The sequence below is a fragment of the Mustela nigripes genome, chromosome 5, assembly GCF_022355385.1.
Source record: "Mustela nigripes isolate SB6536 chromosome 5, MUSNIG.SB6536, whole genome shotgun sequence".
Classification (NCBI taxonomy): Eukaryota; Metazoa; Chordata; class Mammalia; order Carnivora; family Mustelidae; genus Mustela; species Mustela nigripes.
Genome location: NC_081561.1, coordinates 36,514,947 through 36,542,917, shown reverse-complemented (window position 1 = coordinate 36,542,917; position 27,971 = coordinate 36,514,947). Strand labels below are relative to the sequence as shown.

Below are 27,971 nucleotides of genomic sequence, written 5' to 3'. Positions count from 1 at the left end.
AAAATTATTCACATAATTTTTATACATTTTAATAAAATGTCTTTTCAATAATAGGAAGACTAAATATAATAGTGAATTAGGATTTCTTTCAGAATAATGTTTTAAATATAGATGCAATAATCCAAGTTCTGAAAATTTTGGAAGTTACAGTGCCCAATTTTTGTTTCTGCTCTAGCAGGATCTGTATATGTGCATTTTCAATGAAAGCTTGAACAATGAGTATTTTGGGGAAAGGTAAACATTTACTTTTTAAAATACCTGTGTTTTAACACTTTAAAAATAATATATGATCTTTTTCTTAAAATCTGTTTACTAATATACGCCTTATTTTTGTTTTTCTCTTTTCTTTTTCCTCTTTTTCCTCTGCTTCCTTGGATGCTTTCCCAAAGGAGGACAAAGTGGTTAGAATCCATGCTTTCTTTTCTATCATTTGTTATTATAATGTTGTAAACTTTATTAAGTGAGTGTTTCACCTAGTCTTGTTAGTCACTATAATTTCACAAAGAAATTATATACTAGGAAAAAGTCGTTCCTAGTCCTCATAAAAAAAATAAATAAATAAAATGAACATCTAGGACCATTGCAGAGTTTTATATTAATAGGTAAATCTGGGTAGTTTGAGTTCATGGGAACAGTGATATTTTAATATAATTTCAATCATTATGAACCAATTTGTCCTCTCATTTTTCTGAGTTTTGGTGATGATTCCATCTGCAGTAAGGAATAAACTCAGTGGGACAATAGACTCCAATAGGTTGTACCTTTCTCAGCACTCAGTAGATGCATAGGCAGGTGATTTGAAATTTTATTGCAGAAGGAATTGAATGTACTGATTAAGTGGCAAGAATGAATCAAATTATAATCAAAAGCTCAAAATAAAAAGATTTTTCTATAGAACACAAGTGGCAGAGTTGTCCTATTGAACCACATTTTGTCCCCTTTTTCCCTCTCTCAGGCATAGAAATCCCTCCCTAGGGTAGGGAAAGGTCACTTTTCTCTCTTATCAGCTGTAGGTACCACTGAGGCTGAACTTATAAAGATAAGATCCGAGCAGAACCTTCAGTCAACCTGTCTTTTGTAAACAAACTATATGGTTTCATTTGGTGTAACTTACAGTTTCCTCAAAGCTCGGTAATTTCCTAATATGAGACTGAGGCAATGAATATTTTGGGTTCAATATATCAACTCAGCTGCCTTTGTTCAACTGTTTTAAAGTTTAAATGATGCACTGAAGTGCATACATATAGAAAGTATGACATAAAACTGAACATTAATCTGTCTTTTTAATCTTGTTGCTAATATTTGTTTATCAGTTTTTTTCTTGGAGAAAGAAATCAGGTTGAAAATTATATAGGATAATTTGTTTTCACTAAATGTGTTTGCCTGTACCATTGGTGGCATATGAGATCATCCTAGGGGCTACTGTTTTAATGCATTAATATACTGTATTAGAAAAAATATAGAACTAGAATATCACACTTCTGGTTTCATCAATATTACTTTGAGTGAGTCTGCATTTCAATGTAGATAATTTTACATTCCTTTAAAGAATAAACATTTAAGTAAATAATAATGCTGGTGCTTTATAGACCTGGTAGTATAAGACTGCAGGTGCTCCTCTAGGGCTGGCCAGACTCATTGTCTCTTTTTGGCAGCACTTCCCATAATGGTAGGTTATTTGTGCTTATTATGATTACTGGCTGTGTAATGAGAATTCAGGTGCATTTTGTGGTTCTCAGGCTGAAAATGGAGTGGAAAGACCTATACAATATAATCACTTTCAGTTATTTTTTTTTATTTTAATTGAAATGCTCAGATCTACCACTTATTTTTAAATACTTTGTCTTAATTTCATTAAAATCTTTTTTAGCTTACTGAAGTTGTTCAAAGAATTGCCTTTCTAGTCCAAGGAAACTGAAACGAGATTTTGTTTTAGTTGTGCTAAAGAGAATAACTGAATAGCAAACAAAGTGCTTGATGGTTTTTTCCTTATTCCTCTGAACTCTTTTGGTTTTGTTAAAGAAATTATAATTTATAGGTGTGTATGAATTGGTGTGAGTGGAAAAGAAGAGGAATAAGGGTGAATAAAACTTTTCTAAAACCAATCTACATCTTGATCAATATAATGAATTCTGCTTAGTCTGTTAAATTGGTGAATAAATATGACTAAAATACTAATGTGTATGATAGGAAGACCTATGGATAGCTATAGCTGACATATAAATATGTCTTTTATTAAGTCCAGCAAAAAGTATTAATGATCATAATTTTTTCAGGTTGACAGGATTTTATTTTAAAACTTCATTCTTAGCCTAAATCACCTCTCATAATTACTTGAAGGATTGTGTACTTGCTTATAAGGAAAATGGCTGTCATAATCACTTTGCAACTGACACATGCAATAGCTTATAATAGGAGAGTATTTTGTATAAGTGCATACTCTCATAGATAAGATTATAGTTATTTATTTCACTGAAAGCCCTCTTCCATACCTAAATATATAGGGTAGTGCAAAATTCTCCACAGTTTGTTTAAATTGCTTTCGATTTTCTTTTCTACTCTCTAATTCATGCTAGAGTATGGAATTTAGGTAACTCCTTTGATAATATGAACACTTTGCTCTTGGTAAATCAGCTTTCTTGAATCCTCCAAATAAGATTCCTTTGAGATTTCCCATAAATTTTCATCAATATTTCTGTTTTGGTTGGGTGAGTGGGATTAGTTTTACAAATAGAGCAACTAAAAATGAACTTGCTACACTTCTGGTTAATCTTTATATTCACCAAAAATGTCAGGTTTTAAAAACTAAGAGTGTTTTATAGTAAATGTCACCAATAGCATGAAAGACAGAACCCTATCATTTTCTCATACTTTCCAAATCTGAAAGCTGCACATGCCTACCTTTTAAAACATAATGTTTTTAAAAATGCTTTTATCTATTAAGATAATAATTAGCGAGGTACTATGTTTACAGAGTCATGATTTTTTAAACTGGTTTCTTACATCTTTTCATTAGCATTTGTGTTTAGAAATCATGATAAATGATATGTTAGTGAAGAAGTATGTTTTTGTAGAAAAAAGTTTATAAAAGGTAAGGTTTGGATAGAACAGGGCAGTCGCAACAGAGTTTGAAGCTGGCCTTATCATCAAGTGCTACCTTTGGGATAATTGATTCTTAATAGCATAAAGAATCTTGCCCTCACAGACTCTGATCTTCAATAGCAAAATGTTGATTTTTTTTTCTATTACTGAGGTTAGATAAAAACAAGAAAGTTCATAAAATCAACTGTATTAAAATGATTTGCATGATTGTATTAAATATTTATTTTTAGCATAAAAAAATCGTCTAAGAGTTTTCCAAATTTAGTCCATAGCATGACAAAGCATATGATCATAAGTTTCAACCTTTGTTCACTCTTTTGAAAAAGTGAATGTTGGAGTTTGCCTGGGCTCACTTTCCTGTTCTCTGCCTTTCTTTCTTTTCTTTCTTTCTTTCTCTTTCTTTCTTTCTTTCTTTCTTTCTTTCTTATTTCTTTCTTTCTTTCTTACTTTTTTTTTAGATGCTTTGATTATGGCTTTTTCTGCAACAATGTTCTCTTAGAGAGTCTTCCCAGAAAGATAAACATAGGCCTAAATTAAAATTTTAAAATGTAGACATATAGACAAACATATCAATAAGGAAATGTTAGCCTGTATCAAGAGGAAAGCTTTCATTAAGCAATTTAGTTTATTAGATTTCTCAAGGTATTTCTTAAGGTGTTGTGCTTATCCTATAGGGGAATAACATATCAAGTTGTAAAAACTGTTGTGTTAGGAGCACCTGAGTGGCTCACTTGGGTAAGCGTCTGACTTTGGCTTAGGCCGTGATCCAGGGTCCTGGGATGAAGTCCCACATCAGGCTCCCTGCTCCATGGGGAGCCTGCTTCTCCCTCTGCCTCTGCCTCCCTCTCTCTGTCCCTCATGAATAAATAAATAAAATCTTTTTAAAATTTTATTTTATTATTTAAAGATTTTATTTATTTATTTGACAGAGAACACATGTGAGTGAGTACACAAGCAGGAGGAGCAGCAGAGGGAGAGAGAGAGAGAAGCAGGCTGCCCACTGAAGAGGAAGCCATATGCAGAGCTGGATCCCAAGACTCTAGAATCACCACCTGAGCCAAAGGCAGACACTTAACCACTTAACTAAGCCACCCAGATGCCCCATAAATAAAATCTTTTTAAAAAAGTAATAACTATTATCTTAGATAATTCAGAAAGTTGTAAGTTTTTTATTCCAAATTTGTTTTAGGAAACTGTTACACAATTTTTCAAGGGTACAGATTTTTTTTTTTTTTTAAAGTGACTGTGGAGCCCAGTGTGGGGCTTGAACTCAAAATCCTGAGATCAAGACCTGAGCTGAGATCAAGTCAAACACTTAACCTAATGAGGGCACCCTTTGGGGCATGGAATCTTAATATCTTACACTTAGCATTACTAATGTTTGCTAATATTCAATAATCATTAGGAATTTTGTAGTCCTGGCTTTGCTCCATCCCAAAATCATTATTTACTGCATAAATATATAAATATATAAATATATTTTTATTAATTATATAAATATATATAAAATATATATATTATAAATCTTGTTTCAGGAAATTGCAATTTCACAAATCAATGTTAAATACAGATGCATAGTAGGACAAAGAAAGTTCCACTAGAGTATAGAAAAAGACCGTACCTTGTACTATAAGGGAAAGGGGTGTGGTAGAAACAATTTTCAGAAAGCTAAAGACTAAACCATGGACAAACTCCCTAGTTTTTGTAAACACATGTTGTCAAATTTCTTGTCTATATACTTAAATATATAAACTTAATGTACATACTTAAATATATATATATATAATGTATATATACACATATATATTATATACTTAAATATATAAACTTAAATATATACTTGTTTATATACTTAAAAGTTGAGTTACTGAGTCATTGAATGGTTCTGTGGTTAACATTTTGAAGAACTGACAAACTTTTCCCTAACAGCAGCACAGCAATGTGTAAGGGTTCCAGTTTTTCCACACTCATCAATACTGGTTATTCTCTGTTTTTTTTTTTGTTTGTTTGTTTTTTTAAGCCATCATGTTTCATGTGAAGTGATGTAATTATCTCATTGTGATTTTTATGAAACTGTTTTTAAGTGAAGATTATTAAACTGGTTTGATAGCTCCAAAGATTTACTTTGATTATGTGGATTTTTATCCTCACATAAAAATGCTTCCAAGTTGGCAATTCCTTGAGAAAGTTTTTTCCTTAAATGGCTAGCATATTCCAAGTATTAGAAGTTCAGTTTCTTCTCAAGGGATTCTTTATGTCCCTTATTAGACATAAGTAAGTTAGAATGTTAGAATTAACTAAGTATTTACTAATATGTATGAATCAGAACAGGAGCACTGTTACATTTAAGATACCTTAGGATCTAATATCTATCTGTCTAGACTAACTATCCCTAGGGTACACACAAGTAAGAGATTTTTTTTTTTATTGCCAGTTGAAAAGACTGTTTTTTAAATATACAGAAAGAACTAGCAGCTTCAGAAGATTTACCACTCAGACATAGGTCCAAAATTAACAGCCAAACTGAAGCCCAGAATGAAAAGAACTATTCTTCTTTGTGAACAAGATATTTTCTAGATATTTTCTAGACTGATGTGAGATTTTAGTAGCATGTAAGCAGAAAGGCATAAAGACAAAGTAAAAAGATTGTCCGTCATCCGCCACCCAACTTTCATTATATCCCTGATGTCTGCCTTCCAACAGATTTCATTAACAAATAGATTCCCTATTATTGCTACCAGTAGCAAGGAGTATAGTATTAGTCACAAACAAAGCCTATTTTTGTCTGGTATTAGTAAAGCTGCTCTAGATCTCTGTGGTTGCTGTTTACATGGTATATCTTTTGACATTCTTTTAATTTTAACTACTTTTATCTTTGAATCTAACTTGTGTCTCATATTAATAGCATATACTTAGGTCCTATTTATTTATTTCAAAGACAGTCTGACAATCTCTGCCTTGTGTTTGGATTTTTAATTCATTCATATTTAATATTATTATCAACATGATTATATTTGTCTCTTATTTTCCTTTTTCGTTCCTCCATTTCTCCTTTACTGCTTTCTTCTGCATTAAACAGGTATTTCCTAGTCCTGTTTTAATTATTTCAGTGATTTTTTTCAATATATTTTCTGAGTTATTTTCTTAGTGGCTCTAGGGTTTCTAAAGTACCTCTTAACTTACACGAATCTACTTTCACACTACCTTAATTACAGTAGCAGATATCAATATTAATCCTATATTGCTCAGTTCCCCTATCTCCTTTTTTGTACTATTACTTTAATAAATTTTATGTCTATGTATGTTAAAAATGTAGTAGTTCATTTTTACAATTTATTACTTTATATAATTATATAAACTTATGTATTTTAATGAAGCTGAGAGAAGAAATAAGAGCAAGTATATATTTATAGGATTTGTTATATAATATTCTTATTTACTATTTTTGATTTTCTTCATTTCTTCCTGTGGATTCAAGTTACCATCTGGTGTCCTTTCTTAGCCCAATGCAACATAACTTTCACCCACTTCCTTTGTGCTTTATTGCCAAGTATATTTGATTTCCATATGTTGCAGGTTTAACAATACTAGTATATTAATATTGTTTTATATTATTTTTTAAATCACTTAAGATAAAGAGGAAGAAATATGAAATAATACTTTTATAATTACCTATATAATTTTTTTTAATCAGTTTTTTGTTTTTTCCTGTGAGTTCATATTATTGTCTGGTGTCACTTCCAGCTTTAACAATTTCCTTTAGTATTTCTTTAAAGCGAGTCTTCTATACTCGCTTTATACTGAATGCTGAATACTATCAGCTTTTGTTTATCTAGGAATGCCTTTATTTCCCCTTCAGTGTTTGAAAATTAGTTTTGCTAGATGTAAGAATCTTGGTTGGCAACTTGTTTTACTTCTTTCAGCACTTCAGATATATCATCCCAGTGTCTTAGACCTCCACTGTTCTTAATGGAAGTCAGTTGTTAATCTTACTAAGTATCTCATGTACATGACCAGTTATTCTCTTGCTACTTTCAAGCATTTATCTTTCCTGGATTTCAACATTTATTATCATGTGTATATGTCTGGTTATGGATCTCTTTGTGTTCCTCCCAGTTTGGTTCATTGAGTTTGTGGTTGTAATTTAATGTTTTCCACCACATGAAAGTTTTTCAGCCTTTATTGTTTTGATTTTTTTTTCTGTCTCTTCCCTCCTTTAATGGCCACTCCTATTATACCTATGTTGGTGCACCTAATGGTAGTTCACATCTCTTTGAGGTTCTGAACATTTTTCTTTAAGTTTTTCTCTCTTTTAATCAGATTGCATAATCACTATTGATCTATCTTTAAGTTCATTGGTTCTTTTTTCTGCCACCTTAAATCTAATGTTCAGCCCCTGTAGTGAATTTTTTTTCTTGGTTATTATACTTTTCAATTCCAGAATCATTTTGGTTTTTAATAATTTATATGTCTTAATATATCTTCTTTATCTGATGACATATTGTTAGAATTCCCTTGATTCTTTGAGCATATTGGTAATAGCTCATTTAATGTCTTCAGTATTTCCAACATCTGGGCTCTCTCAAAGGAGTGTTCTGTTGCCTGCTTTTGTTTTGTTTTTATCTGTTAATGAGTCACACATTACTGTTTCTTTGCATGTCTCTTAATTTATAGTTCATTACTGGTCGTTTCTGATAACACATTGTAGCAAATCCATATGTGATCCCTGTCCCCACTCCTTGGGCTTTTCATTTGTTTGCTTTTTTCATTATTTGTTTAATGAGTTGGCAATACTATTTCAGTAAGACCTGTTTCCCCTGAAGTGTGTAACCTCTTATATTAGCACACATGGGCACAGCTTTGGAAATGTACACATCACTCTGACCTTCTCCCCATCAGGATTAATAGTGTTTTTAACCAGCTGTCTTTTTTCCTCTCTTGTCCTGGTCTCCCTGTTAAGCTTTCAGCTATTCTGCTTGTGTTGGATTCAGTCTTTAAATCCTGCTCCAATTCCAAGGTCTTTCTCTCTGTTTCCCTAGTTCTTTCTATTAAACTTCTAGTTTGTATATTGTTTCACTTGCTGCTCTCATAGAACTATCAGCCTCCCCCTTGTGGCTCAGTACCATTGTTTTTAACAGTGCTGCTTTGCTTGAACTTTTCTAGCATCTGTTCCAAATAAAATCAGTTCCCTCAGGGAAAGCTACTGAGGTCTTCCTCCCCTTATCAGAACCTCTGTACTACTACTCTGGAGTTACTGCTTATCTGGAGGTAGGGACAGAAGCCTGCTTCTCTCATGTAGATATTCCTGCTCTATGAGTGTGGCACTGGATGAAGTCAGCAAACTTTGCTCTTACTTTTCCTGGAACAGAGCCTCTGTCCTATGAGCAAGCTAGGACATAGGTGACTGAGGTCTGGTAATCTGGGCCTGCCACACCTGCATAGAGCTACAGTTGGGAAATGTATAAAGGGAGGGAACCCCTGAACACTCAATTACACTTGCCTGGAATAGAGCTTCTGCAACATAGAGCCAGAATGGGAGATGAGAAATGCTGGTGGCCCTCCCCTTTGGGGTAGATACTATAGCCCTTGCCTGGAAAGTTGGGGTGGTGGGAGAGAAAGCCTATGCTCTTGGCTGTATCCACTTAGAATTTTAGTCTTGCTGAGCTGTTTGGTGAGAAGGAAGGGAGCAGGTTGTAACTCACATGCCACAGACTCTTACTGTTCTTATGGAGATTGCCCTTTGGACAACTTCCCGAAACTTCAAATGGCTGTTTTTTAAAGGTAATTTCTAATAGTTTGGGTTTTTTTACAGAGAGGAAACCTCTAGAGCTCCTCATATCACTACTCTAGAGGATTCTTGATAGTTCTGTGTTAATGCTTATTTACTCACTGATTCATTTTTTCATTTTTTTTTAAAGATTTTATTTATTTATTTGACAGACAGAGATCACAAGTAGGCAGAGAGGCAGGCAGAGAGAGAGAGAGAGAGAGAGGAGGAAGCAGGCTCCCTGCAGAGCAGAGAGCCCGAAGTGGGGGTCGATCCCAGGACCCTGGGATCATGACCCGAGCCGAAGGCAGAGGCTTTAACCCACTGAGCCACCCAGGTGCCCTCATTTTTTCATTTTCCCATTCATTTATTCATTCATAGATTTTTTTCTCCCATGAGCAGACTTATTTATAACTTTTTTCAAAATCAACTCTCAGTCACTTAAAAAAACGCAATTTTATAGTGATAGATGCCATGATGTACTCTTTCTCTTTAATTTAATATAAAATTTACTTCTGTGAGCTTATTTTCATGTTCAAATTAACTCTGTGTGTGTGTCAATGCATAATAATTTTTATTTAATGTTATATTAAATAAAATAGAACTCCCCAAAGCTTCCTTCTTCCTCTTTGTGTATGGTATGACAACCATCTGGCTATTCTATCAACATTCCCTACTCAAATGTTTTAGGGCCAAAACTATCATGTGCCCATTTGCTTACAAGCCACAAGATCATGAACATTATTCATATTCTGTTTATTAGATCTGTTTTGGAGATATCTTTAAAACTTTATAAAATATATTTTAAAGTTATTAGGGTTGTTTTACAGATACTTAATATTTTTTTAACATGTTCAAAATCTGGTAGTTGTAACTTGAAGTTAGGCATCTAGACCTTAAGAAATCCTTTTTTTTTTTTTTTCATATATTCCCTTACTATAGAATTCAATAACTAAATGTATTGACTGAGTAATTTATTTTGTTATTGTATACTATGTATATGCAATAGATTCTTTTCACACACATAAACTTGAACAGCAAATATTTTTTCAAAATTCCATTTGAATTGCTTTAAAATAATAGAAAACTAACTTTGTGCATTTACTCTATAAACATCAATATTGTAAAATATTTAATTTTCATAGAAATCAGTCAGATGTTTTTATTGACCATCATAGTGCTATTGCAGCAAATTACATTAGTAAAAATAGAAGATTCACCTTTTGTGGGGAAAATATTACACCTTTGTTCTCTCCAGTTACTTCTGGGAATTTGAAAATGTGACTTTAATCTACATAGAAACACGTAAGACCAAAAACAAAAAGAAACACAGAAGACCAACAATGCCAGTCTTTAAACAGAGTATACAATTATGTTTCCTGATACAAGCTAAAGCAGATAGGACAATCACAGGGGGTAGGTACACTTGATGGACAGTGTTGCAGGAGGTTTTTAGGGAGGGCAGTAAGCTAAACCTTGTATTGGTGTTTGGAATAGGTAATCATAGAGGTTTCTTGTTTTGCTCAAAGTAGTTGATGTTTTCCTTGTCTGTTGTTGTTATCCCACACTTTTAGACAAGGTAAAAAAATTATTACTAATTTTAACTACTTTGTTTCTGTGTCATAAGAATATCTCTTCTCAACTCTATATACTTTGGTTTATGAAATTTACAGTTACTAGATATGCCTAAATTCTTACAAGATATCAGAGCACCATTTGTTGAGGGTTTTGTAGAGGTTATCAATGCATCAAATGCAGTTTGGATTAATTTAGAAGTTAACAATGTTATTAATTTCTCTCCCTATATATTGGGTTTTTTTTTTAATACTTTCATACCCTTACTTAGTTTCTTTCAATACCAAAATAATCTTCGTCAGCTTTTCCAACTGATGAAAAGTAGTTTACCAAATGTCAAGAGCAACTCAAATCTCATCCCCCACATGAAGCCTTCCCTGAGTGTCTCATGTGGAGTTAGAGTTAGCTCTTTCTACACCTTTTACACACTTTTATTATAACATATTCTGTTGATTAGTGACTTTCTTTTAGGTACGGAAAGAATACATACTACCTTGAATACTCAATGATGAGCATAGTACTTGACACACACTAGGCACCCAGTTCATGTTTGTTGGACAAATGTGAATTAAATGAGATAACAAATATGTTCACTTCAACTCTAACATTTTACACGTCTATGAAGTGTTAGCTGTGAGAAGTCCTTACTAGAAACTAGCGAATATTTATTAGGCATTTATTTCTTAAACACTGCATAGCAAGGCCTAATTCCTATGCAGTTCACATCAGAGATTCCACAGCACCCTTAGTATTTGTTGGTGTCAGCCCAGTTAAGTTGTTTTTAAATCATCCTTCTTGGACCATACATCACCATTGAACTATTTCAATAAACAGTATCAAAAATATCACTTAACTCAACTTTTGTTTCTATTTGCCAGGGTTGCCAGGGTTCTTGTTTTCTTATTTTTCTTTGAGTTCTCTCTTTTCTTAGAGATTAAAGAATTAAAGACTATTCTGTTTTTTTTTTTTGTGGGTTGACTACAAGTAAATACCTCTTATTTTACCCTATGACTCTCTGTTTTCCCTATTTTTGCTTTATTTTTAGTTTGGTCAATAATAAAAGTTGGGATATCAATAGGAATTACAGGACATGGCATAAAAAATGTAATAGGGATTGTAAAAAATAAGTTAAAAAGGCAGGTAGAGGCATACCTTATTTTATTGTGCTTCACTTTACTGCACTTTACAGATACTGCATTTTCTTACAAATCGAAGGTTTGTGGCAACTCTGTGTCAAACAAGTCTGTCAGCACCATTTTTTCAACAGCATTTGCTCACTCACTATTTCTGTGTCGCATCTTGGTAATCCTTGAAATACTTGAAATATTTCAAACATTTTCACTATTGTATTTGTTATGGTGACCTGTGATCAATGATTACAACTCATGAGGTGAAAGTTCAGGTGACAGTTAGCATTTTTTAGCAATCAAGTGTTTTTTTTTTTTTTAATTAAGGGAATCAGAATATGAATTGGGAGCCTTTTTTCAGTAAATTTTCTCTGATTTTTTAAAAGATTTTATTTATTTATTTGAGAGAGAGAGTGAGAATGAGCAAGTGGGACAGAGGGAAAGGGAAGAGGGACAAACAGATTCCCTCTGAGCACAGAGTCTGGTGTAGTACAAGATTTCAGGATCCTGAGATTATGACTGAGCTAAGTCAGACGTTCAACTGGCTAAGTCACCCAAGTGCTCCAACTAATTTTTGTAAAAAAAAAAAAAAATTATATGTATATATATATAGATAGATAGATAATATATATAGATTCTATCTATAGATAGTGATTATATATCTATATATAGAGATAGAGATTATATATCTATATAAAATATATCTATATATCTATATAATCTCTATCTATATATATATGCTGTTTCTTAGAGAAACATTTACTTTGATTCCTCAGAAAAGTTCCACTCTTTTCAAATGAAATTGTCATTCATCGGTTCTTTTTGAAATTTAAGATTGATCCCTTTTTTAAATTTTACTTTTAGACAAAAAAGAAAGCCTTCAGTTTCTGTGAGTCCAGTCTGTCAGTTTTCAAAAAGATAAGCACGATGCTTTGGGAAGGAGTCATGCAGCAGGGAATTCAAGGCAGGGTTTCTTGGTTCTCTCACTTGCTTTCTGCCACTCTAACACTCCTGTTCCGGTTTCCTTCGGCAACATCCTCAGTATTATTCAGGGATTGGATTTCTTTTCCTCCAAGTATTCTGTTGAGTATCCAGCCACAGCAGATGCCTCTGAGCTTCCAAATATCTATGACAGGTCAGAGTTCTAATTGTCCTAGAGGATAAGGAGGCCAGGGAAGCCTCAGCAAATGTTTATAAAGCACTCAAACTTAATACATACAAAATCCCACTCCTGGTTTTACCTTCCCAACTAACTTGTTCTATCATCTTTTCCACTAGAGTAAAAAGCAACTTCATTATTCAAGTAGTTCAAATCAAAAACCCCTGGAGTCCTCCTGACTTTTTTTTTTTCTTGTCATATCATATATCCAATCCATAAGGAAATCTTGTTGCCTCTGTTTTTAAAATATATCCAGAATACAACCTCTTCTCACCACCTCCACTTTTGCTGACCTAGTACAAGACCATTTAGTCTGAATTATTACATTGGTTTCCAAAATGGCATCTCTTTTCTTCCCATCAAAACTCCATTCCCCAAGCCTCAGCACAACCAGAATGATTATCTTAAAATGTGAAACAGATCATGTCACATCTCTGCTTAAAACCTTACAAGGACTTCTTATTTCATTCAAAGTAAAAGCAAAAACCTTTGCTGTGATACCCAAACTCTGTGTGATCTGTACCCTACATCACACTTATCCTTTCCCATTACTCTCCCACCTGCCCACTGTCTTCTGCTTAAGCCTTCTTCCTGTCTCTAGTTCATACTAAACAAAAACACGCCTAGAGTTCTTAGTATAGCTGTTTCTTCTCCTGTAGCACTCTAATTCCTCACTCCTAAACTCCTTTGATCTTTGTTCAAACATTACCATCTCAAAGAAGCCCTCTCTAATCACCCCATTAAAAATTGAAGGCTCTTCCCGATCTCAGAATATCCTTCCCCATTTGTCATCATTAATTTTTCTCCATAGTACTTTTCCCTGAAAGAAAAAAAACTATCTATATATACACACGCATACCTCTATCTATTTGTTCATTATGAGCTCCGTGAAGAGAGGGGTTTTAGTCTCTGCAGTATGCCCAGTGCCAATAACAACTGCAACAGATGGGCACTCAGAAAATACGATTTATATATGTATAAATATATAAATATATGTATCTTTGGATATCTATCAATATTGGTTCTGTTTCTCTAGAGAATAGATATATATTTATCATATATATATGTGGGTATGTAATATATATCAATCTATGTGATTCTAGGTGATATATATAATGTAATCTGTAGTGTGTTTTATAATGGAATCACTTATGAAATCCTAGTATATCAAACATTAAATGAACAACTGAAGGAATTGTTCTCTAATGTATCTTGAAATTATTTTGAAAAGAAAAACATTTGGATTACGTAGACTCATTGTTGAACTGAAAAACTTTCTTTTTTTTTAAGATTTATGTATTTATATTAGAGAGAGAGAGCGCGCAAGCACAAACAAGCAGGGGAAGGGGCAGAGAGAAGGCTGTAAAGGAGAAGGAGAGAATGTCAAGGAAAGCCACCCTCAGTTCAGACCAAATCAAGAGGTAGATGTCTAACTGACTAAGCCATCCAGGAATCCCTGAAAAAGTTTTCCACTGGTGAAGTAAGGTTTTGTGATAGAAAAAATGAGGGAATTATAATTTGACTAGGTACACTTCATTCAGTGCAAATGAACAAAAAAACCCCATAATTTTATAATTTATTTTTAATTAGTTGAACACTTTTTAAATGTTCTGCAAAGTAATTTCCAAATTGCATTATTTCATGGACTTGTATCCTCACTGATAGTTATGTTAGCTATTATAGGCAAAATCTTTGTAGGAAGAGATTAAAAGTGTGGCCAAAGAAGTTTAGTGATTTTCTGTATATCAAAATGTTGGCAAGATGTGGTTGAAAATCCAGAGTACCTGCCTCAGAGCTTGTGGCTTTAAAATAAGATCATGTGATTAATTTCTTCTAAGACAAATTCTCATGTTATAGAAATAGTCTCTGGTATTTACAACAAATTTTAAAGGGAATATTAAATCTCCTATTTTATTTGTGGACATATTTTAATTCCTTTGCTTTGCTCTAATTGCTTGAATGGCATGGGCCATATTTTAATTGTCTTGGTGTTTTCCTGAGAAATCACCACAATGCTGCAAATAGTCAGAACTCTATGAATTTTGTTTTTGTTTTCTGTTTTAGCATTCTGTGAACTTTCAATGAGCGAATGAATGAATGGCATTTATTTCTCTGTTCCTTTTTCTTTCTTAATCAAGTGTTTTGAAATTCCAAAGTTTGAAGCTCTAAAGTATAATTTTGTATTTTAACATATCTCTTTCCTAAAACAAAATTATTAGAACTGTACTTAGCTATTGTATGGAGCTGTCTTAGTCAAAACAATGACTTCTAGCTTTGCCATCTCCACCCTGTTCAGATTAATGGTATGAGAGGGTATTTAGTCCCCTTCTTTCTTAGACAAGGCGCTGGATATACTTGAGTCGAGAAGAATCAAAGGAGGCTCCCCACAAGCTTTTTCCACTTAACCAAGTACAGATCTGAACCTACATCAGTAGTGAGTAGTGCCTGTATGAAAGATGGGATCAGATAGATTTTAGTGTTTTAGAACATTTGCATAAAATTTGCAAGCAATCTGTTTTCTATTTCATGAATGCTGTTTCATCCTACACTTCTTGACTGGTTCTTTATTATTAACTAGAATAAATTAATTTACTTCAGTTTATATCTTTGGTAGGCATATGAGTTTGGCTGAAAGTCAACATGTATAGGGTCCTGAGATTTCCTAGTCATACATAAAATAGATAACATGTTCTAGACAAAGTATGGTATTATTAGAAACTGATTTCATGGGTTCTTTTAATTCACTGTTTTATTAGAAAGTTTATTTTTGGAAATATGTGACCCAAATACATAATGCATTGTATTTTTTCCATCTCTTATAAGCCAGTTAAAATATACAATATCAAGTTGGATTTCCAAAGTGATTGTATTTCTTACAAACATTTGGACTTGCCTTTATTTAGCCTTCTCAGTGCTCCATACGGAAGTGTTTCTCCCCACTTAGACTTTTGGTATGTATTAGCAAATTAAATAGTAGAATATTATAGGCTAACATATAGTATTCTTCCATAAGTTACAACGGTTTTTATGATTCTTAATGCTTTTTGCAGGTGTTACTTCTTCTTAAATTTTACTTTAGAAGGCTAAAACTGTGAAGTTAATTCATCTACTTAGTACAGCAAATATCTAATCTCCTACTCTTAATTCAACTGTAGGGCTAATGTCATTTAATTTATAGTATACAATGCAAATAACTTCCTACTACTGCAGCTGGAAGATTATTCATATCCTTAGTTGCTTGTATTAAGATGCTTTCTTTTGAACCTAATTTTTTGTTTGCATTCACAGAAAGCCTTAAAAATAGTATCTTTGAAATATTTAATTCCAAATTGAGAAACAAATATAAATGTCATGTCTAAACATATTTGAGAACTAGAGAATATGGCTAGCAGGAGTAATCCTTAATGTCAAAATGTAAATATCTAATTGCTATATATTTTTGCTTAGGGGTTGCAAAATGTTCTCCTATTCCTACTTAACATAATTTCTGTGGCATTACTGAGATGACTACCGAGGCAATCTGAACTAGAGCAAGCCCTCAAATAATGGCCACATGGCACACCTGCTCTGAGCTCCAGTTCTTTGCTGGTTTGTCACTGATGCAGATGAAAAACTCAGGCCCAGAGAGGGGGACTAGAGCCAGGGTTGGTGCCACTCCTGTGTGGGTTCGCAAGCTGCACCCTCCCTGCCATTATCCTACCCACTGCCTCTTGGCTCTGTGCCTTCCTGGATCACTTATATCACCACATACTGGCTCTGGGCACCCCTGAAGTACACTCTGTGAGTTAATTGCCTCAGTCTTCACAGCATCCTCTGGGAGCGGCCATCAGGATCTACTGATGATGTATCACCCAGCACTGAGAGCCAAGGGACACCTCCTCTGCTTCATTTGGGTACCTGTGCTCCTAACCCTGAGCTTCAGTGATGTACCTGCTGCATCTAGTTCAGACTATCTCAGTGGTCATCTTGGTAGTGTCATAAGAAATTATGTTAAGTAGGTATAAAAAGAGATTTATATAATCCCTAAGCAAAAGTATGTTATTCAGTTTTCAGAATTTCTTTACTCTGCAGGATCAACAGACTTTTTCTGTAAAAGGCTAGATAGCAAATATTTTCTTTTTTTTTTTAATTCTTTATTTAAATTCAATTTAGTGGGACGCCTGGGTGGCTCAGTCGGTTGGGCCACTGCCTTCGGCTCAGGTCATGATCCCAGGGTCTGGGGATCTAGTCCCGAGTCCGGCTCCTTCCTCAGTAGGGAGCCTGCTTCTCTCTCCACCTCTGCCTGCCACTCTACCTGCTTGTGTGCTCTGCCTCTCTTTCTCTCTCTGACAAATAAATTAATTAATAATCTTTTTTTTAAAATAAATAAATAATTCAATTTAGTTGACAGATACTGCATTATTAGTTTCAGGGGTAGAATTCAGTGAGGCATCAATTGTGTGTAAAACCCATTGCTCATTCCATCAACTGCCTTCCTTAATTACCCAATTACACCCCCCCACCTCCCTTCCAGCTACTCCCAATTTGTTTTCTAGAGGTAAGATCTCTTATGGTTTGCCTCCCTCTCTGATTTCATCCTGTTTTATTTTTCCTTCTCTTCTCCTATGTTCATCTGTTGTGTTTCTTAAATTGACATGTGGGTGAGATCATATAGTATTTATGTTTTTATGACTAACTTATTTGCTTAGGATAATACCCTCTAGTTCCATCCACATCATAGCAAATGGCAGGCTTGAATTCTTTTTGATGACTGAGCAATATTCCACTATAGATATAGTGGAAAAATACACACACACACACACACACACACACACACACACACACACACATCTTGTTTATCCATTCATCTGTGGATGGACATCGGGGCTCTTTCTATAGTTTGGCTACTATGGACATTACTGCTATAAACATTGGGGTGCATGTGCCCCTTTGGATCACTATGTTTGTATCCTTTGGATAAATACCTCATAGTGCAATAGCTGGGTCTTAGGGTAGTTCTATTTTCAACTTTTTGAGGAACCTCCATACTGTTTCCCAAACTGGCTGCACCAGCTTGCATTCCCACCAACAGTATAAGAGGGTTCCCCTTTCTCTGCATCCTCGCCAACATCTGTTGTTTCTTGACTTGTTAATTTTTCCATCCTGACTCATGTGAGGTGGCATCTCATTGTTTTGATTTGTTTTTCCCTGATGCTGAGTAATGTTGAGCATTTTTTCATGTGTCTGTTGGCCATTTGTATATCTTCTTTGGAGAAATATCTGTTCGTGTCTTATGCCTATTTCTTGACTGGATTATTTGTTTTTTGAGTGTTGAGTTTGATAAGTTCTTGATGGATTTTGGACACTCACCCTTTATCTGATAAGACATTTGCAAATATTTTCTCCCATTCTCTTGGTTGCCTTTTAGTTTTTGTTGACTGTTTCCTTTGGATCGCAAGTATTTTAGGCTTTGTGGGCCTTAATTAAGGTCTCTTGCTATTATTAATATTATTATTATTATATTTTTTAATGATCATCTTCATTATTCTTAGCTCCTGGGCTATTCAAAAGGAGAGGGTAGGCAGGACTTGGTCCATAAGCTGTAGCCTGCTAACCCCTGAGTGGAACAAAAGGAGCAATTTGTCTCATTGCATTATTAATTTTATCTATTATATCTCTTACTTACTAAAAAGTGTGTGACAGAAAGAGAATGCATTTTTCACTGTTTCATGAACATTAAATAAGATGCTGAATGTTAAAGATTTAGCAAACTCTCTGACATATAATATGCATTAATCAACTATATGTTACACATTTATGTAACAATATAGAACACTGATATATAATATAATACTAAATAGTTTTCTAATATATGATGATTACATAAACTACCAAAAGAACATATAGATATGTGTGTGTGTATGTGTACATATATGTGTCTGTGATTGTTTTTATTAAATCATGGATTCCTAAATATGCCATCTACCTGGAGTCCCTGTTTTAAGTCCCTTAGAAACTTGAGTCTCTTAAGTCCCTTAAGTCCCTTTCTTAAGTCCCTTAAGAAAAACAAATTATCATAAGAAGCTTAAAGTATAAATTTGAAAACTAAATGTATGATTAGCATTTGCTAAATGATAACTCTTATTATCTATTATCAACATATATAAACTTTTTATTGTGACAGGAAGTAAAGTATCTATATTTTATCATACAATGAAACAGAAACCTATTTCCATGATAATATACTCATTATTATGCATATCCCTGGTTTTTGCTCTTAAATTATTAAAATTTCATAAAAAGTTGATAAATTGTGACAATATCACAAGTTTTAAAAGATGAGAATTCTCAGGTACCTTTAGAAAGAATCATCTTTTAATAGTTAACACAGTATGATAAAACTGTAAATCCTACATTTGCTTCTTCCTTTTCTCTTTTAAATATGAAAGAGTTGCTTTTCACTAGTGAAAAAATATTAAAAATGCATATAAATACTTAGATTTCCTTATTTTCTTTGACTGATAAGTTTCATTTATATATAACATGTTACTAAAATCAACATTCTGATTATTTGTTAAAAATATGATTCTGGATTGCTTTTCCAGTTTGCATAATTTTGAGAATGAAGATCCAAAATTCCTTTTCACAGCTTCTCTGTACTCATGTCTTCTTCCTTCCTTCCTACCAGAGAGGGAACACCCATCCCAATACATAATGCACTATTACCAGAATTTCTTTCCCCATATATTTTGGCACTTTTTGATGTTAATATTTTATATTTGCCTTCTTGTTAACATCAACAAAAAATCCAGCTGTTTTTAATTTATGAGCTTCAATATCCCCTCCCTGCTGTGATCTGCATTTTTTCATGCTGTAGGCTAATGTGGGTACCTGCTGTGAGGGTTTTCTTTTCCTTTAATTTGTGTCTACTGTGTCACATACTGAACTATGTTCTATTTTCCAAATTTACTGTGTAGTGAGTATATAAAGTCATTAACATAATTCTGCTTGTGAGATTTCATCCCATGAGGCCAACAGGAAATTCACTTTCATTAATCACTGAAATTTAATTCTCCCAATCCTGTACCTCCCCAACCCCCAGAGGTGTGACTTATGTATGTACTACCAAAGCATTGTAAAAACTCCTCCAGTCTCCAAGTCCATATCAGCAACCACAGAGACCCTTGGAAAATTTTGTCCCATACTTGGAGCATGGCAATCTTGATGAAGCAGAGGCTCTGTGCCCCTGGTCCAGTTTTTGGAAAAAAAAAATTTTTTTTTAAGTTTTTTCCTGGGGTGCCTGGGTAGCATAAGCATCCAACTCTTGGTTTTGCCTCAGGTCGTAATTTCAGTGCTTGGATCTCAGGGTCCTGAGATTGTGCCCCATGTTGGGCTCTGTGCTCTGCATGGATTCTGCTTGGGTTTCTCTCTCCCTCAACACCCCCTGCCCCCACATGTGTGTATTTTCTCTTTTTCTCTAAAATAAATAAATCTTTAGAACACACACACACAAAGTTTTCTGTCAATCCAGAAAACCTCTCTACAAAGGTAGAAGAGAAAGAAAACGGTTTTACTATTGAGTAGGCATTAGACTAGAATGTGATGCATACCACAGTTCGTCTACTAAGAGATTGCAAAGACAAAAAGAAATCTCACCCTTTTATATAGCCAGGTGGATTGCATATGCATCCTCAAATAAGGTATCTACTCAAGAGGATGTGATGGCACCTTTGTCACACACAGTTCATCCTAAATTTATCAGATAAATGGGGCGGCCATCTATATTAACTAATTGGCTTTATGCAAAGGTTAAAAAAAACTTCTCATATTTTTATGGCAAGTGATAGTGCAACTTGGAGACAGGCATCAGAAGAAGTTAGCCTCCTACCTTCCTTAAGAAACTCGGATAGCAATACTGTCTTCCTTAATGATTGTATTACAAAGAAATGGCTCTAGGTCCTTAGAAAAGACATTCCTGGGTCTTAAAGTTGACAAGAGACATTTTGCTTTTAAAAACACTTACGGGGGCGCCTGGGTGGTTCAGTGGGTTAAAGCCTCTGCCTTCAGCTCAGGTCATGATCCCAGGGTCCTGGGATGGAGCCCCGTGTTGGGCTCTCTGCTCAGCAGGGAGCCTGCTTCCCTTCCTCTCTCTCTGCCTGCCTCTCTGCCTACTTGTGATCTCTGTCTGTCAAACAAACAAACAAGCAAACAAAACAAAACAAAAAGAACACATAAGTTTCAAAGAGGGAAAGAACTTACAAATTTTCCAGAGTAAAAAGGACAGAGGGTTGGAGGAGTCTTTTTCCTTAGTTTGAACAGATATAATGGAGTCTCTTTTAATTTAATTTTTAAAAAGATTTTATTTATTTATTTATTTGAGAGAAAGAGAGATAGTGAGAGACGAGGAGGTCAGAGGGAGAAGCAGACTCCCTGCGGAGCCGGGAGACTGATGTGGGATTAGATTCCGGGACTTCGGGATCGTGACCTGAGCCGAAGATAGTGGCTTAACCAACTGAGCCACCCAGGTACCCCTAATTTAATTTTTAATTTATATTTTCCCTTCCACAATCTTCCTGCACCTGCACATAGCCATCCCCTTAAAGGTTTTGGCACTTGCCCATGACATGACCAGGCCCTGCAGAAGTCTCTGCTATTGTCAGGACAGCTAATCTCCAGCCTCTTGGGTACTGGGAATTCTTTCAGGATTCTTTTCATAAAATCCAGAATATGCTAATTTATCTTATAAAAAAAATCCCAGGACACTTTGGTGGCACAGTTGGTTAAACATCCAACTCTTAATTGGCTCAGGTCATGATCTCAGGGTCTCTGGGATCAAGCCCCATGCTGGGCTCCATGCTCAGTTGAGAGCTTGGGATTCTCTCTCTCCCTCTGCCCCCCCCCAACGCTTGCACATGCGTGCACAGTGTGTGCATGTTCTCCCCCCCCTCTCAAAATAAATAAAATCTTTTTTAAAAATCCCTAAGACAAGAAAATAGAGAATAAGTAGCCTGATTTGAATATGGCTCTGAAATCTGGGGACAAAAACACAGATAAATATCTTAATAAATTACTTTCCCACCATACCACTATCATTATTTTTATTTCTCACGTAGTTTTTGAAGTTATCTGAACTGATCAGATTATATTAATTGGAAGACTTGTGTGCATGTATGTGAATATTTTTTCTATAGCCTTAGCACCATATACATTATTGAGCGCTTAATTTCCTTCAAGTATAATGTTCTATCTTTAATATTCCTATATTGCATGTGATAATTCCTAATTTATGAGATTAAATTAATACATTATGTCTGTACCATAGCATACTAATTGATATTAATAGTGCTATTGAAAAATTTTACAGATATTTCCTTCATGTTTGAGATTTCTCCAGATTTTTTTTCATTATTCTCTGTTAATCCCCTCTGAAACTCAAGAAAGCCTATGAATATTTAGTCTTCTTGCTCTAAAGTAATATTTTGATAAGTTAAACCTACTGGTGGCAGGTTCATCTTTTTTTTTTATAAGATATTATCTGTGAAGTATCACAGTACTCCATAACTACCTCAGTAGCATGTGAATCAGTGTTTATAAATGGCCTATGAATTCAATTTGTAACTGAGCTGGGACTTTCATTGGGTATAAGAAATGTCTATGTTTGGGGTGATGGTAACAGTGACACAGTGGGAGTTGGATAATCTTTGCAGCCCTATGACCTGGAAAAAAAATCACAGCTTCTCTTGACTTAGTTTTCTACTTGGGAAATGGAATACTATAAATACTATTATACATCACCCACTGCTCAGAGTTAAGTTAAAAAAAGAATAAGAAACTTCTACTAGAAACTATACAAGTATGTCTTTTTTATTCATATTCTTTTTACATAAGACTTGGTGTTAAGTAGAACAGAAAGAACTGGGTAATCATTCATGATCACTTCTCATTTAATGTAGTTGATATCTTTTAATTATAATTCTTTAATTCATTATAGACTGCTAAAGTGGACAGTTCATTCTCTGCTTCTGAAATCTGTAGTAAAATGCCTCAAACCATTATTTTAGTGAAATGTAATAAGTAAAACATGGCCTGGATGTTCATGCTACAAAACTAGGTTGTTGCTTAGCATTCCTGTTCAGATGTTGTAATGTATGACTTTTTTATGATTCTTCCTTTAAAAGTTTTCTATCCACATAACTTCAGGATGAGACCATTTTGGGTCTTGCAAAATAATCAGAAAGAATTAAAAACTATTTCAACCCAGCTGTTCAGTTACTAAGAACTTCTGCAAATTTTGTTTAAATTATTCTGGAAAAGAATTTGATTTTTTTTTTCTTTTTTATCTTGCTAACTGTTTTGAATTTAAAATTATTTTTTTTCTCTGCATGTACCAATTATTTGTGTCAGCCCAAACTCTCTGGCTAGGTGATTATTTCAGGTACTTTATTATTTAATATGTTTGAATGACATTTACTTTTATGTGATCTAAGCCATTCCTTGCTACTTTTTTTTTCCAGAATTTATTATTGTGTATATCAGCTTTATTTTCCAGAGAAAAACATATTTTACTTTATTCATATATTCATTCCTTTGCTGTGAGGTTTGATTATTTTTAGGTCAGTATTTTATCAATGTTACTGCAGCAGCTAAGCATAAATTGTGTATATTCCACATCCATTTTTTAAAGTAAAATATCAAGGTGGAGACTGATTATGGAACTAGGTCATAATGATGGATAATCTTCTTAGAGACATCTGTTTGGGGGATATTGTGCAGTTGGATCCGCCAAATTCTCTTACAGCAGCGTCAACACAATTCTGTTAATGTACACTTTTTTTTTATCTTAGTGCTTTTATTATTTTACTATTTATTTTTCCACAAATTACACATTTTTAGAAAAGTATTTTGTAACACATATCTGATATCATCTATCTTGTAGTGGCAAAATTCTGTCCCACAGATCATTTGGGAGGCTGCGTGAAAAGTTAAAGTACTGAAATTTTGACATATCTTGAGTAAAATATACCAGAGCACTGGAAAAGGACATTTATAGGCCCAGAATATAGATTTAAAAGACCAGACATTTATTCTCAAAACAAGAAAATTGGTCAAAATATTAAAAAAATAACTTTGAGAGATTCCGGAAAGTGTGAAAATTTCCACATTGTTCTTTCAAAGAAATTTGACAGTTCAGAAAACACAAATTTAAAAATGAGAGGGTGTTCTAAGAGGGAAATAGGAATTGATCAACTTGGTTTCTCAGGCATTGATGAATTACCTACAGTGTTCTTAATATATCTTTTTGACTCTGTTGGTTTCTTTCAGTGAAGAGAGACCTATCCCCTACATCTGTTGATAATATAAATTGTGGTTAGCAAGGAGAAGTTCATCAGTCTTCGTTCTCAAAACTCAAGACAGTTAGAATCATAATTTTTATTCTGAGAAGAATGGAAAGTGTCTTGGTTCATCCCTAAAGTTAAAATAGTAGTGCAAGGGCCTAAATGTAACCAAATTAGCATTAATGAGAACAATAATATCATAATGAAAGTTAATTTGCATAGTGTATCATTTGAAAATATCACCCATTGTGGAGGCAGACATTTTGGGGTTAATGTTTATTAAGTACATAATGTTGTTGCATTTAGTGTTCTCAGGTATGTGTGTGTATGTGTGTGTATTATATGTCTATATATTTTTATTTAATTAGACAGCCTTATTATTATTTTTGTGTTACAGATGAGGAAACTGAGTCACAGTGCAATTACTCAAGGTCATCTTGACTTGTTCCATCCTTCATTTGGAAAAGTCTGTTATGAAAAATCTGGGCACCTTAAAATCCAGGCCAGTGCAAACAAGCCACTTGAAGAGCTGATTTAAATGCAGATCTTTGGGCCTTTCTTCCAGGAATTTTGATTTGGTAGATTTGGGATGTGGCCTAGAAATCTGCATTTCTAGAACTTCTCAGGTGATGCCTATTCAGACCACACTTTAAGTAGCACTGATCCAAGCTACAGTAATAAAAATTGTTGTATACTATCACGTTATATCCTAAGCATGAAAAATGGTTTAGTAATCAAGTCACACCTCATTTATCCACATTCATCCTTCTACTGACTTCATCTTTCTGAAAAACAGGTAAGCACTAGGAAGTGGGCAAAAAAATGAGTGAAATTTCATAAATAATTTGACCACATCTAAACAATTAAGCCCATAATATTAATTCATAAGAGATCCTAGCGTGCTCTTAGGTTATTCCTAGCTCTTTAAAAAGCTAGACTTTATTGCTCGTCTTCAGATTTGTAAAATTGAATTAGAAGAAAAAAGAGAGGCTACTCTAGTTTAGCAGGTATCCTGGTAAGAAGTATCTGGCAGCTTCAGTAGATAGTCAAAACTAGAAAAACAGACACAAGAATTAAAAATTAAAGCAGTCTGGGTTTGTGATATTCACAATCCAACTGACCTCCTGAGCATCTCAAATGGACTTGAGAATTTACAGTTCTCAGGGGTTGTAACATGTGCAAATACATCTGCTCCTTACAGGGACAGCGCTAGAGAGAGAAAAGAATATGGAATTTGGAGTCAGACAGAGTAGTTTCAAATCCCAGTTCCTTCACTACTGGCTATGGATGGCACTTAAGTTTTCTGCAACTAAGTTTTCTCATCTGTGAGGCCATCATAGCAACCACCTCCTTAATGAAGTAAAAAGAATTATAATTAAAAAAAAAAAAAAAGAAAAAAGCAGGTGAGCAAGTTTCCTTGCAGGATACCTAGTACATAATAGAAATCCTAGTCTTTGCTATCTTCCGAACACATTAAGGATAATTAGGGTAGTATATGGAGTCAACCAGACCTGGGCTTAGATGCTGGCTGTGTACTCATTAGCTGGAAACCTTTAGGTAGCCCTTTTGAATTCTCAGTGCCTCTCTTTTCTCATTTACGAAGCAGAGTTGATGCCTTTTTTTCTGGGTTAGTATAATAATTATTGATAATGTACATACAGCATTTTGCTTATATTAGGTCTTCAATAAATAGTAATTGTAATGATTATAGTTGTCATTCCCAGTATCTTCCTTTTATGACAGCATTACAAGTAATTTATATACTTCAGAAAGATGTGTATTCTACATGGCAAAAATGACAATGTCCTTTTATGACAGTATTACAAGTAATTTATATACTTCAGAAAGATTTGTATTCTACATGGCAAAAGTGACAATGGAACTAACAAAAACAAATGTGATCCAAAGGATAAATCTTTAGTAATTTAATATAATTTATTCATTATGGCTCTGGTTGTTTGCAGCTTCACTTTTTTTTTTTTTTAAGATTTATTTATTTGAGAGAGAGAGAGAATCTCAAGCATTCTGCTCATTGAGCGAGGAGCCCGATACAGGCTCAATTCCAGGGACCCTGAGATAATGACCTAAGCCAACATCAAGAGTTGGACACTTAGCATTCTGGACCACCCAGGTGCCCCTGTAGTTTCACTTTATACATTAATATTTACATTTTAACTTCTTCACTTAGAAAAACAAATACATACTGTAATATTTTGAATTTTTCTTGTGATATGTGTATACATGTGTTTGTGTATGTATACATATATATATTTTTAATTTTCCCACATTTTCAGTATTTCACATAACTTTATGTTATTATTCTTAGAGCATTAGCTTGTTCAGATTGATTTGGGGTTGGGATTTTGACATCTTAATATGCTTTAATATTGATGTTATTATTGGGAAAATACAGAAAAAATATAGCTAAGAGCCAGAACTTAGAAGTATAGCAGAATTAAAACCTGGCTTCCAGGGGCATCTGGGTGGCTCAGTCGGTTAAGCATCTGCCTTTGGCTCAGGTCATGATCCCAGGGTCCTGGGATTGAGACTCACTTCAGGCTCCATTTTCAGCAGGAAGCCTGCTTCTCTCTCTCCCACTCAGCGGGAAGCCTGCTTCTCCCTCTCCCACTCCCCCTGCTTGTGTTCCCCTCTCTCCCTGTCAAATAAATAAATAAAATCATTTAAAAATTTTTTTTAAAACCTGGCTTCTGTTCTTGTAAATTGTGTGACTTAGGATGATCTACTTAACCATGTTGAGCCTCACTTTCTCATTCGTAAGTGGAATGAGATTCCCTATTCTCAGTGTTTGAGATGCTTAGTAGCATTTATAATATGCTTAACATGATACACATTATAAATTCCTAATAAATGCTTGTCTTGTCTAGTTGTTTTGTATTCCACTGTCACATTTGGTGGTGATAATAATAAAACTAGATCACTTAGACTTCAACAATTTGGTTCTAAAAAGGAAAAAATTGCTGACATTGTCCCGAGCCTCAAAGACATAATGGGTAGATAAATGAATACTAGTAAGTGTCATAGATGTTCTACATATTTTGATTACGTTAAAGTAAGAGAAAGAAAGGAATTGATTGACTCAGTTTGGGGAGATCAAGGATGGCTTTCAAGAATGTGATACTTAGTATGAGTTTATTTAATTCAAGGAAAAAATATTAAAATTATAATGATGAATATATAATACGGAAGACTAGATGAAAATCCTGAAGAGAAGACACATACAAATATCTCTCTAGCTACCTGAAATTCTTTTAAATAAGAGAAAAATCAAATACAAAATCAGGACAAAGCTAGAATATAAGATGTTTGATTAGCAGACTCTAACTTTTTAGATACTCTTGAAAGATAGAAAATCCAAAACACTTAATTAACAAAAGCAAACAATATGCTGGCCCTAAACACAAGCAACAGAAAAATTATTACCAAGATAAAGCTAGAGAATTAATTATTATGTTTTGTGATAGCCAATATAAATATAAAAGGGGAAAACTATCAGTGCAATTAATCAAACATCACTCAATGTCAAGGACATTTGAGTTCAGCTCACTTCCCAATTCTACTTCTATGTATGTACAATTAAAACAAGGCAGTAACATATTTGACTCTTAAGTTCCAGACTAATACTCTAACACTTGAGGACTGTACTCCTAAGAAAATTTACTTATTTAAGGAAGGTGCTTAGTATAGGTGTCGGGGTCTGAGAAGGAATCAAATGGAGCCTGAAGTAACTTAGTATATAAAGTTGACATGGATAGGAGAAGAGAAGTTAAACATCTACATTTGAAGGAAATTCACAGGAGCATTCCGGTATCACAGAACAGTCAACTTGGTATTGAAAAGTGAAAAACTGAGAAATGTTTTTGTGTGTTTGGGTAGAGCTGAGGGGTATGGTTATTTTCCAGGCCCAT

General features: G+C 34.1%; 1 protein-coding gene across 1 annotated transcript in view; it reads left to right on the top strand.

Moving 5' to 3' along the window:
- RIMS1 (regulating synaptic membrane exocytosis 1) overlaps positions 1-27,971 on the top strand; it is a 492,355-nt gene that overhangs the window by 204,497 nt on the left and 259,887 nt on the right. Inside the window, exon 4 of the mRNA XM_059401539.1 lies at positions 390-401. Coding sequence (XP_059257522.1) covers positions 390-401 — 12 coding nt within the window. The remainder of the gene's footprint in view (positions 1-389; positions 402-27,971) is intronic.